General features: G+C 45.1%; 1 protein-coding gene across 1 annotated transcript; it reads left to right on the top strand.

The window, feature by feature from the left end:
- Positions 1–5,147: 5,147 nt before the first annotated feature.
- Positions 5,148–11,694, top strand: LOC123030046 (caseinolytic mitochondrial matrix peptidase proteolytic subunit). Its single transcript, XM_044443603.1, has 7 exons — positions 5,148–5,237; positions 6,347–6,448; positions 7,181–7,252; positions 7,997–8,093; positions 8,800–8,987; positions 9,191–9,296; positions 11,206–11,694. Exons 1-7 carry the CDS (start codon positions 5,220–5,222, stop codon positions 11,388–11,390), a joined length of 768 nt encoding a protein of 255 aa, XP_044299538.1. The 5' UTR covers positions 5,148–5,219; the 3' UTR covers positions 11,391–11,694.
- The last annotated feature ends 506 nt before the right edge of the window (positions 11,695–12,200 follow it).

Here is a 12,200-nt window from a genome sequence, read left to right on the forward strand (position 1 = left end):
TAAATTCCACCATTCCTTTTTTGTGAAAATCGATCATTCACATATTTTGTTTGGCTTGACAATTTACCTTTTGACAGCTGGAAAACCACACTATAGGGCAATTTGTCCCACCCTGAGTCAGTTTCCAGGGCAGGTACCACCCTGGACATCAGCCAGGTGAGGCTGCCCATTTGGGGACCTCTGTAAGTGTGTAGCTACACATCAGCAAAGCACCAATAATATTTTTTACAATGTATTCTTAAGTGGCTGACTAGCCAATTCCCAGTATCCACAGTGGGGTCAGTCAGCTGGTTCAGACAACAGTAATGTTGTTGCAATCCCTTCTAACAAGCCATGTTGCCTTAATACAAGCCACCCTATGGAAGTTGGTTTGGGTTTGCATGATACAACTCACCATGGCTTGTCACCCATGATGGGATGTCATATCAGGGAAACCCATCATAAAGATGACTTTTGCCTATTTTTTTGCCTTAACCAAGAAGGTAAGGTTGTCTGCTTTTTAAACTGGCCCTTTAGCTGCTGATTTAACAACAGTTTGATCTTCAGACAGTACACGTGCCTTGGAAAGCTTCACCATGATTTCTGTATATCAAACCTCTGTTACAGAAGCAGGTTTGTATGATTTTTCCTTAGGTACCTGGCAGTCCCACAATACATAGCTACTAGTGAGTGAATCCTGAGATCTAATTTAGTGGGCGACTTCTGAGTAGAGCTGCCAGCCATCAACAAATGCAGCCCCACTTGCCTTTGTTCCTTTAACAGCATGTGCAGACATGGGCAGGGGAAGCTTTTCACAGTATATAGATTGGTAAGAAGCCCTGCTAATGTCTCCATTACAACCTGCAATTAAAGGCCCAAGTACAAAGACAGGTTGGTTGGCAACCCCAGAGCCTGAGTAAATATTATTCCAATCTGATATAAGTATGTATTTATTTATAATGCCTGTATCCCACTTTCCATTGTGGACAGTGATGGCTAAAGTAGTTTACATAAAAAATTAATAAAAACAATGAATGTTTAAAGCAAACACATACAAAGCAAAGGCTTAAAATCAGGTTTGTTTTAGGTCTGTCAGAAAAATATGTTCATCTGGTGTTTAAGTTAGTGTTGAACATAAAGGAAGATTCTGGCATGTAAGGAGTTTGTTTGGGTTTTTGTTTTGTTTTGTTTTTGATGCACTTTTCATCAGTGTGCTTTGGTGTATTAGCATATACTATGTTATGACTTTTTTCTTAGTATGTCTACTGGGAGAATAGATGGGGTGCTTTCTCTATGTGTTTTGCCAAGCCCTGCCATTCCTAGCTGGGTTTCTCTCTCGCCACTGTGTGGATGTTGATGGAAATACAGGCTTTCTATGTAGTTGAAAGTGGCAAAATGGGAGTGGGGGAGGCCAGATTTCAGGGAGGTATTCACAACACTACTGACAGGAAGCAGCAATGACTTGAAATGTCTGCTAATAAAAGTGAAAGAAGAAAGTGCAAAAGCAGGACTGCAGCTGAAAAATAAGAAATTTGAAGAAAATTGGGACTTTGAAGGACAGCAGTGAAGGAATTAGAAATGATCATCATGCGTAAGGACATTTCACTGAAGACCAAGGCCAAAATCATCCACACTCTTGAATTCTCAATCACTACATATGGGTGTGAAAGCTGGACGATGAGGAAAGCTGACGGAAAGAAAAGTTGAGTGGGATGGTGAAAACTGGTGCCCTGCAACAGCAGGAAACATAGAAACAGAGTCAGAAGGGGCTTCTCGGGCCATCTAGTCTGACCCCCGGCTCCAGCTGGCTCCGCTCACGACATGCCTAACATGTGCATGTCTATCCTATCCTTGAACACCCTCACTGATGGGGACCGGCCCACCTCCCGTGGAAGCCCATTCCATACCCTCAGGGTCCTAACTGTCAGGAAGTGCTTCCTGGCATCTAAAGGGAACCTGGGTTCCCTGAGCTTTGCTCCGCTGGAGCGTGTCCTGCCTTCCTCTGCAGCGGAGAACAGGTCTCTACCCACCTCCATGTGACACCCCCTCACATATCTGTTTGTCACCAACAGATCCCCTCTGTGTCTCCTCCAGGCTGACGAGACCCAGTTCCCTCAGTCTCACCTCATATGGCATCCCCTGCAAACTGGCCACAAACCTTGTGGCCCTACGCTGCACTGACTCTAACATGGCTTTAATGAGGGGCCCAAAACTGAGCACAAAACTCCAGTTGTGGGTACACCAGAGCCTTATAGAGTAGTAGTAATACCTCTCTTGATCTAGAAGCCACGCTTCTGGCTATGCAACCAAGGGTGGTGTTCGCCCTCTTGACCACCGCATCACACTGCTGACTCATGTTTAGCCTGCAGTCAACCAGCACCCCAAGGTCCCTTTCACCAGTGCTGCTCTCCAGCCACTTGTCCCCTAACCTGTACTTACGGCACCCATTCCTATGCCCCAAGTGCAAAACCTTGCACTTATCCACATTGAACGGCATCCTGTTGTCTCCTGCCCACTTCCACAGTCTGTCCAGATCCTTTTGGATCTGGAGTACCTGCTTCTCAGTTGTGGCCACTGCCCCTGTTTTAGTATCATCTGCAAATTTGATCAGCAGACTGTTCACCCCTTCTTCCATGTCATTTATGAAAAGATTAAACAGGACTGGCCCCAGGACAGAGCCCTGGAGATTGAACCCGATGTCCTTCTTGGCCCCTTCCAACTCTAGTAGTCTATGAATCTATGAAAATTGATGCATTCAAAACATGGTGCTGGAGGAGACAAACAGAAAGATGAACAAATGTATCATAGAGTTTTCCCTAGAAGAAAGAATGACAAAATTGAGGCTGACATACTACAGACATGTCATGTGAAGCCAAGTCTCCCTGGTGAAGACAACCATGCTAGAGAAAGTTGAATGTATAAGGAGAGGAAGATGAAATATATGATGGCTTGAATCCATAAAAAAAAACACAGCTTTGAACTTAGAAGAGCTGAGCAGGGCTGTTGTGGACAGGACTTTTTGGAAAGCTTTCATTCATGGGCTTACCGTAAGTAGGAGATGGCACATAACAAATTCACAACACAAACACAGCTGACTTTGTGATGTAAGCTTACAGTAGGAGTGCTTTATTACATAATATGGTTGCAGTGGTATGGACCCTTCACTATTAAACACTTCAGTATTATTGCTATTATTATATCATTGCTTATATTCCTCATCCTATAGAAAGCTCCCATGACAGCTTACTTAAAATCAGTAGAGCACAAATGAAGATTCTCCAGATCACCAGCATGATTGTTTGCCTATAGCTCCTTTGTTGCTGCCACATGCCCTCCAGTCATCTCTGGCTTGTGGCACTCCTGTGAACAAACACCCTCCACAATGACCTGTGAATGTCCTTCACTGTGCTGGTCAGCTCTGATAATCCCAAGGCTGGGCTTCCTTTTCATACTTGGGCTTCCTCTTCTCTTTGTGCCTTCAACTTTTTCTAGCATTATTATCTTCTTTAGCAAGTCTTCCCTTCTCGTGATGTGCCCAACGTATGATAGCTTCAGTTTTGTCCAAAATTGAAATGCCTCCTCTCAACAGGAAGAATGATAGATTGTAACAATTATTTCTCCCATTTCTGACTGAAATATACCACTCACAGAAGGACTGCTAACCTTTTATCCAGCCCCCACTCCATTGGTTTGAGCAACAGTGTCATCTGCATTTATTTACTTATTTATTCATGGGCTGCCTCTTTTTTTCCAAAGACACATATTGATACAATATTTGACTTCATGTCTCTTGAAACTGCACCTGCTATTTAAGGCACAAGAGTAAGACATGCAAGCTTTCCCTCCCTTTGGTCTGCTGGCAATGCTATTTGTAGCATTCACATTTTTAAATGCAATCTGCACTTGCTGCCGCCCTTCTGTAAATAATTATTCTCTGCCGGGGGAACCAGGGTTGCCATTTATTGCTTAGGAACAGAGTTTCTGCCCCTTTTATAGCTGGTCAACCAGAAGAAACTCTGCAGCTGAATTGTTTCCCAATATAAAGATATGGTGATGAGGAAAAAGTCCATGACTGTGTCATGCAAACATAGGAACCCTGTCCTGAAATATAGTTGGCAACCTTTGTTGCTACATATCCCAGGTTATATTTGCATTGTATAAGCTGAGCAGTAGGAACACTACTGGAGAAATTGGGGACATTGGCTGATGAAGCTCTCTTAAATATCAGAGTCATTGCCTTATTTCTAGTACTGTGTTTAGCACTATTAGTACTATAGTTATTTCTACTACTATTTATAAACTTATTTTTTCACACTGCTTGCTTTCTATTTGTTATGTGCATTGCCTCTATTTATCTCTTTTTATTTGTTATGTGCATGTTAACTATTGCTTTTATGATGCTGGATATTTGCAGATTTTATTCCGACTGTCATTGCTTTTATGAGCTTGGGCTATGGGACAGCATACAAGTGTCACAAGGAAATAAATGAATAAATTTCAGAACTCTGAAGCAATCTATAGGACTGAGAGCCAGTGTTGCACAGTAGTTAGAGTGCTGGGCTGGGGCTTGAAACTAGAAGCCAGGTCTCCCCACTTAACCATGAAATTAACTGGGTGACTTTGGGCCACTCGCAGACTCTCAGCCTAACCTACCTCACAGGGTTGTTCTTGTGAGGAAAAAAATGGAGAGGATAACTCTGTAAGCTGCTTTGGGCTCCTTGCAAGAGAAAGAGTGGTGGGGAATAAATACAATCTCCTAAGTTTCCACTTCAGCAGTTCCTATTTTCTGGTACTCGCTCCTGGTAAAGAGTCACACAAAAAGTGAAGTGTTGGCTAAAAGATAAATCTTAAGTCCATATTAGTATAATAATTTTATTAGGTCAATTCAAGATCACAAAAATACTATGCATGGTTTTGATAGTAAACAAGCAGAGAGTGCCTGATGTTTACGCGAAGGGTCAGTGACCTAAAATATAAAGTGGGAGGGGGCTACTGATATTTAAATTAGTAAAAAGTGCATACATTTCTACCTGTAAAACGCTGGTGAGAATGTCATAATAACACAATAAGAGGCAGAACAACTAGACACTGGGCAGGGTACGACTTGGTACTACAGCTCCCATGGTGCATCCCGGCTTTGCGGTCAGTGCAGGGAACAGTTCTAACCTAGCTTCTCCGCCTTCATCATGTGATTCGCATCCCTTGAAAAGCACGTGGGGAGAAGGATCTTCCGGGTCGCAATGCTGCAAAGGATAGCGGTGAGGGGCTGAGTGCACGTGGGTTGGGGGGGCAATAATCGTGGGTGCCTAGGTGTAGTAGTGCGAGGAATGGGAGCGCCCCTGGGATGCGTGCGCGTCTGTTCCCGAAGAGTCCCTGGAGGCAGACAACGGCACCAGGTTGCTTTCTGCACAGAAAAGTCCCGTGAGATCAGACGAATCCCTCGACCTTCTGGCCTCCAGATAGTTTCAACTACAACTCCCAGCATTCCTGACCATTGACCAAGCTGGCTGAGGCTGATGGGAGTTAAAGTTCAAAGCATCTGGAGGTCAACAGTTTGGGGAAGGCTACAGTCGGTCAGTATGGGTAAGCTATTATGCTTAAGCCTCTTCTCCTTGCAGTCCCACGGCAACTAGGCAAAAACTACCCTACCTTGCAGGGCTGTTGTATAAGAATTACTGTTAGAGTGTTTTGGATACTCAAAAAGTGACAGATAAATGCTAGTGGTGTTTTTATTATAAAAAAATACTCACGATCCCACCCGTTTTACTTGGTTTTAATTCATTCAGAATAAGTGGGTTCTAGTTTTGTGCTCATAATGCATAAAGCAGAGTAATCATCCCACTTGTCATCTGAGCATGTGCTGCAGCCATGACTGTAAGCATGACAAAACATTTTTAAAAGGCTTAATTTGTATGAAGGTGAAACTGGAGCTTCTGTTAGTTTTGTAGGTAATTCACAGTAGGTTGACAAGGATTTCTGTGTTAAGTTATTTAATAAAGCAACAGCAAAGTGATTCCCTTTCTTCCATACAGTATACTACTAAAAAGAAGATGGCTGGGGGTAACCGCGAGTGATTTTTTTCTGTGGCAGGACTGTGAGCAGAAACAGTCCTTGTACTCCTAAAATTAGCTTTCTGGTGTTGGAATTTTTTAAATGACTTTTGCACCAGGCTACAGTTTGTTGATTTTCCTGTTCTAGGAAAACAAATATAGATCCTGAAAGCTTCATGGCTTCCCACAACTGCCCCAGGCACTTGTGAGTGCAGCAGGGAGAAAGCAAATGGGCCTTTGGTAGGTGCTTGGCAAGGAAAAGACAAGAGCAGCATTTTTTTTAATACTAGCCCATGTTCTCTCTTTCTGTCCCACAGCACCCATTGCGGCTGGGATGCCATGTGCTCTCCATGGCTCGGAGCCTACACCAGTCTCCCAAGAGCCACATCCCCCTCATCCCCATTGTAGTGGAGCAAACGGTAAGCACAGCATACTGGGGCATGTGGAAGGCAGCGGGGTCAGGATTCTCTATATGCCTAGGAAACTAGGAACTAGAAAGTCCCAAGTTTCTTATAGTTGGTGTTGGATGTTGCTAGAATTTTGCTTCAGGCTCATAGCAAGACACTGGGAGGGATGTGTGTTTAACAGCACTGATGTTGATGTTTGCACACAAAAACCTAGCTATAGAAGGTAGATGTATGAAAGTAAGAAAAAAAACCACAATTATTATAAAAGTAATAATAAATACATGCAGTCTTGCCTGCCACTCTAGTCTCTTTACACTGTTTGGCTGGAAGCTTGGAAAAGTCTCCTTCCTACAATTGGGCAGATTAGTAGCTGTTCTTTTTAACCATCTCCTTGAGGAACAGACACTTTTTTAGGTAATAGGATCCGCAGTCTCAGGCTTGGAGTCTGCAATCACTAGCATCTGTTTTAAGGTGATTTCTGCTGTAAGGTCCCTGATCTGTGCATGCCTGTCTGGATCCCTGATCCTTCCATGAGCAGGTTTTCTGGTTTTTATCAGCTCACAGCCCTGATGCCCTCCCGAGCCAAGTCCCTGTGCTCTTAGATGTCAGAGTTAAATTCTACTCCAGCCAGCTGTTTCCTTTGCAGGAAGCCTGTGGGCCTGTCTCTGTGGAGGACGCCGGGACTCTCCACCACTAGATCCCAGGCCTTGAGGGCACTTTGTGCTCACCTTCTGTCTGTTTCAGGGTCGTGGTGAGCGAGCCTATGACATCTACTCTCGCCTTCTGAGAGAGCGCATTGTCTGTGTAATGGGCCCGGTAAGTAGGACCTCCTCTCATCATGGAGCAACTGTCAATTCAATTGGTTCACAATTATCCCCATCAGAATTTGATACTGAATGCAAATTCCAGCTTGTTGGGGAAGACTGGTTTTATTTATTATTCTAAAAGTAAGCGTCTAGCACTTATGGTTGAATATATTTGGACAATATATCTCAGTAGACAGGAAAGTAGGTGGGTAAGATACTCACAGTCAAAAGTCAGGGCTTTTGGTGCCCTGGACAGCTCCATGACCCTAATCATAACTAGCAGAGCCAGAATAAATTATGCAAAATAGTGTAAAGTGAATAATCAGTTGTGAGAACTATGAAAAAATGTGCAGATCTGCTCCACATAATTTATAAATTGCAGAACTTTGATTATTTTATTGGTCTGACTTTTGATTTATTTTTTCACTGAATGCACAAAGCTTCAATATTAAAAATATGTGGATGCTTTGCTCTTACTGGCTTGGTTTTCCTTAGGTAATTCATTAAAAAGAACTGACATGTGTTCATGTGTTTTGATCCATTCCTTGCATTTTAGTAATCTGCACCCTTTCTCTTCTACATGCCACAGCCCTGAGGTCAGGTTCTTTCTCCAGCAGCTGGGCTGGTAGGACTCTGTCCCTGGGGTGGCCTCTTCCCCAAAGGCCACAAAGCTTTAGGTCTTGCACTTGCTATTAACTTCAGCAGTAGAGCGTGCCTTGCTGATCATCGACTGTCCTGTGTTTTCTTTTTACAGATCGATGACGGTGTAGCAAGCTTAGTCATTGCACAGCTGCTCTTCTTGCAGTCAGAAAGCAACAAGAAGCCTATCCACATGTACATTAACAGCCCAGGTATATGGCCAAAAAAGCAAGGCGTGGAATGGGAAGAGCTTCCCTACCACTGTCCTACATCGCTAATGGGGGTGGGGGGGTACCTGTGAAGGAGTGCCCCATTCTGTACTGTGCCCTGCAAGAGATCTTGGATGTGGCCAGAGTAACCAAGTACTGCTTCCTTCACTCTCTGAAGGCAACACTCTTCTGCTTTCCACAGCAGCTCTGCTAGAAGAGCCTGAAACAAGCAGTTGAGCCTCTTCACCTTCAGTACTAGTTTTGCTCTGCTGCATGCTAAAAGCAGCCTTCCTTAAGCCAAGACGTGCTTTATGAAGGGTTAGGCTCTACTGAGGGGTGGGGCAGGGAGGCCCTCATTCTCTTGAGAGAGGAGAAAAGACAGGATATACTTGTAAACATAAGTAACTAAACTCGATGCCCTCACTGCAAATCCCAGGATCACAAATCACTGGCTCTGCTGGCTGAGTACCAGCCCTTGTGGGAGTCCTAGTCCCCTCCTCAGGAAAGCACTCAGATGCCAGCAGGATCTTGTGATTCTCTTCTGCAGGCTTCTATTGCTTGGATTTTTGACTCCACTTTAAATCTCTGCTCATCCTCCCAGCTTAGCTCTCTTCCAGGAAACTTGGTTTTTTCCAGTGGTTTCAGCCGGGGAAAGGCTTGTGGCTTCTAAGTCGAGGTCCTAGTGTTGCAGCAAATGCTTCTCTTGCAGGCGGTGCAGTGACATCGGGGCTGGCCATTTATGACACCATGCAGTACATCCTGAACCCCATTTGCACATGGTGTGTGGGCCAGGCTGCCAGTATGGGCTCACTGCTGCTGGCAGCCGGCTCTCCAGGCATGCGCCACTCTCTGCCCAACTCCCGCATCATGATCCACCAGCCCTCTGGGGGGGCACGGGTAAGTCTGGCCCAGCTGCCCTTCATTGTACCCATGTCTCCCAGATTTCCTCAGTGGAGACCTGGGTGGATTGCGTGACCCCTCTGGCTGGGCAGGCTGTGGGGGTGGATGGGAAATAAGAGCTGTTCTCCCATGCTTCCTAGTGGATGAAATGCTTCTGAGGCAGCAAGGCAGGGCTCACCTGATTCTGGCGCTCCTTCTAGGGCCAGGCTACAGACATCGCCATCCAGGCGGAGGAAATCCTTAAGCTGAAGAAACAAATCAACAGCCTCTATGCCAAGCACACAAAGCAGAGCCTGGATGTGATTGGTAAGCAGCAAAATTAAGTTAAAAGAACTCATGATGAGAGCAGGGTGGGGGAAGCAAATTCTGAATACCAGTATCAATTTTCCAATTCTATTGGAAAATTTTCCAATTCTATTGTTTTTATATGATTATATGTATTTATTTATTGTTGTAAGCCACCCCGAGGCTTCGGTGAATGGGGCAGCATAGAAGTTTACTAACTAACTAACTAACTAACTATCAGCACCCATCCATCAGGCAAGTGTTGAGGGACAGTGAGGCTAGGCTTCTGCCTGGATTTGCTCCTCCCAGACTTTCACTCAGGAGGTGGGAGAAAACAAGATCCTTTCCTTAACTATCCATCAGAACTGGGCAGCAGAAGCACACAGGTTTTCAGGAAGCCACAGCTACAGAATCCGCCCCCCCCACACACACCATCTTCTACCTCTTTGGAGACTGACTGGGCCCTGTTTGGCTTACCAACGTGCTATGAATTAGTTAGCTAGAAGTATGGTGCAGCTAGGTCATTGCTGTCCCCAACCTGCTGCTCTTCAGCTGTTGCGTATTTCAACTCCCGTCAGCTCCAGACAGCAGAGCCAGAGATGTAGGGAATTACGGTTCAGAATATGGGGAGGGCACCAGGTTGTGGGAGGCTGGATTATTGGGAGTTTCTGGCTTTGTAAATGCGATTGACTGTTGAACTAAATGCTCATTTAAGCTGTAATAGAGGTTGTACAAGTGGGACCTGCAACAAAATGTTTCAGTGTGGCGTTCACCTGTTCAGAATACCATATTCCCCTCCCACCCCTGCACCTGGGTTTCCTCTGGGTTACACTAAGTCAGTATTGCATAGCCACTGAGCACACTCGGGCCTCATTTGGCTGTTGTTGGGCTAAGCCTGCATGTCAGCATTTTTCCTTAAAATGCATCTTCTCCTTCTGCAGGCCTTGGGAGTTTTCCCAAACCTACCAAAACCTCCCTCTTGTGCTTGGCTAGTATTGTTCTGCTATATAAGGACAGGTACTTTGAGAATGGAGTTAGCTACTTTTAGATCTAACATAAGTGCATTTAATCTGTTATCAATCAACACGCTGCAACACCGGTGGAAATAAATACCAGTGGAAATATACTATCCAGCGTCTCCACATGGAAGCCTAGACAGTGTTTCTATATTACCTAACCAGACTACAGCAGGAGCTAGAGCAGGAGGAGAAAAGGGGTAGGATGGCACAGGTTTACTCAGGAGTAAATATTATAGCGTTGAGTAGGGCTTGTTCCCTAATGTGTGTGCACAGGATTGCAGCCTGACATGGGAACATGCATGTGGGCATAGTCCTGCTGGATCAGGCCAAAGGCCAGTCTGGTCCGGCATTCCGTTCACACAGCTGCCAATCAGATGCCCCAAAAGGAAGCCCCCAGGAGGATAGGAGTGCACATGTTCCCCACAGACTGGCATGGAGAACATACTGCCCCTAACCCTGCAGGAAATATCTTGGAGTCAGGACTAGCAGCCATTCATAGCCTTCCTTCCTGGGGGTTGCAGGCTGATTATTTGTGGACTTTTTAAAGAGCATGGTAAGGTCTCACTTGCCCAAGATTGCAAGTTTAGGGTTAGCGTGAGATACTAGGTTAGGATGAATATCCAAGTTAGGTGGGTGAGAAAACTGGCCCTTAGCACTGGTTCCCTGAGGGATTTGTGGTAGGATGTTTACTTTGACAGGCATGCGCTCTTCAGAAACAAGCAGCTTATTTTAAAGGGAACTGAAACTCAGTGAAGAAGAACTGTGCAAATAGTGTGCCAAATGAGAAATATTTCCAGACCTTTAAAATGGCTTATGTCAGAAAAGAATTTATTTGTGGACTAGTAATTGCCTTTATTTTGCTGAGACTGCAGTAAGTTTTCCACTAATCCAAAGTGGTCTTATTCTGACAGAAACTGCCATGGAGAGAGACCGTTACATGAGCCCCGTAGAAGCCCAGGAATTTGGCATCTTGGACAAGGTGCTCGTCCATCCTCCGCATGATGGAGAAGATGAGCCAGAGCTGGTTCAGAAGGAGACTCCCCCTGTACCTGCTCCACCCTCCTCCTCTTCCTCTTCCTCCACAGCTGAGCCCTGAGGGATCAGCAGCCCCAGTCTGGATGCAGGTTGCATCAGGGATTATTCCAGCAACATCAGCACGTTGATGTGGGAGTGGTGCTTCCCCCACAGTCTGGTCGGTTGGACTCCTTGGCATTACCTTGGCCTGTTGGTGTTAGTCAACCTCTACTTCATGAGTGCTCCCCTGGTAGCTGGCCAGCTAGGTTTCTAGGAGCTGGTCTCGTTGACTGTCACACTTCAAGATCACACACATAGCAAGGTGTTTCCTCCCTGCAGTTGTTTAATAGAGTGATGATTTTAAATTAAACTTTGACTTCTGTGTGGTGGGCATTCTTTTTTCTTTAACTTTCCTGCTGGCAGCAGAACCTGAGGTTCTTTGTGTTTGCCTAATTTTAATGAATTCAGAGCACGTAAAGGGTAATAAACTTGTGGGTAATAAAATTACCAGCTGTCAAATTGTAGAACCAGTTTGCAAAAACCTTGTCTCTGCCGGGTGATTGGACTATGTTTCTAAACACCTATACTCATTAGTCAGAGATCTGTAGGAACCCTTTCCATAAACCTGATGGGGGAAAAGCCCAGGATGCTGTGCACGTACTTCCTGCCTGTGGCAGAGCCAGATGCTATATCTGGAGTATGTTGCTCTGGTCACAGGCTGACACTGATTCCCCTGCAGATGGAGGCATATCACTCAAGCCTCTCACTGCTGTGTGCCTACCTTGGGCACAGATAAGACATACATGAAGCATGCGTGTGTACAGTTTCCTTGGATTTGGGCATATATTCTCACGGCTTTTATAGGTAATAAGAGCTGGAGTGGTAGTGGTGA

This window comes from Varanus komodoensis, unplaced genomic scaffold (assembly GCF_004798865.1).
Source record: "Varanus komodoensis strain SLA01 unplaced genomic scaffold, ASM479886v1 scaffold42, whole genome shotgun sequence".
NCBI classification, from domain to species: Eukaryota; Metazoa; Chordata; class Lepidosauria; order Squamata; family Varanidae; genus Varanus; species Varanus komodoensis.

What these genes read in the sequence shown, in the direction of transcription:
- LOC123030046 (XM_044443603.1), top strand. An exon ending in TTGTCTGTGTAATGGGCCCG is followed by an intron (nt 7,253 to 7,996) that starts GTAAGTAGGACC and finishes TTCTTTTTACAG; the next exon opens with ATCGATGACGGTGTAGCAAG. An exon ending in AGCCCTCTGGGGGGGCACGG is followed by an intron (nt 8,988 to 9,190) that starts GTAAGTCTGGCC and finishes CGCTCCTTCTAG; the next exon opens with GGCCAGGCTACAGACATCGC.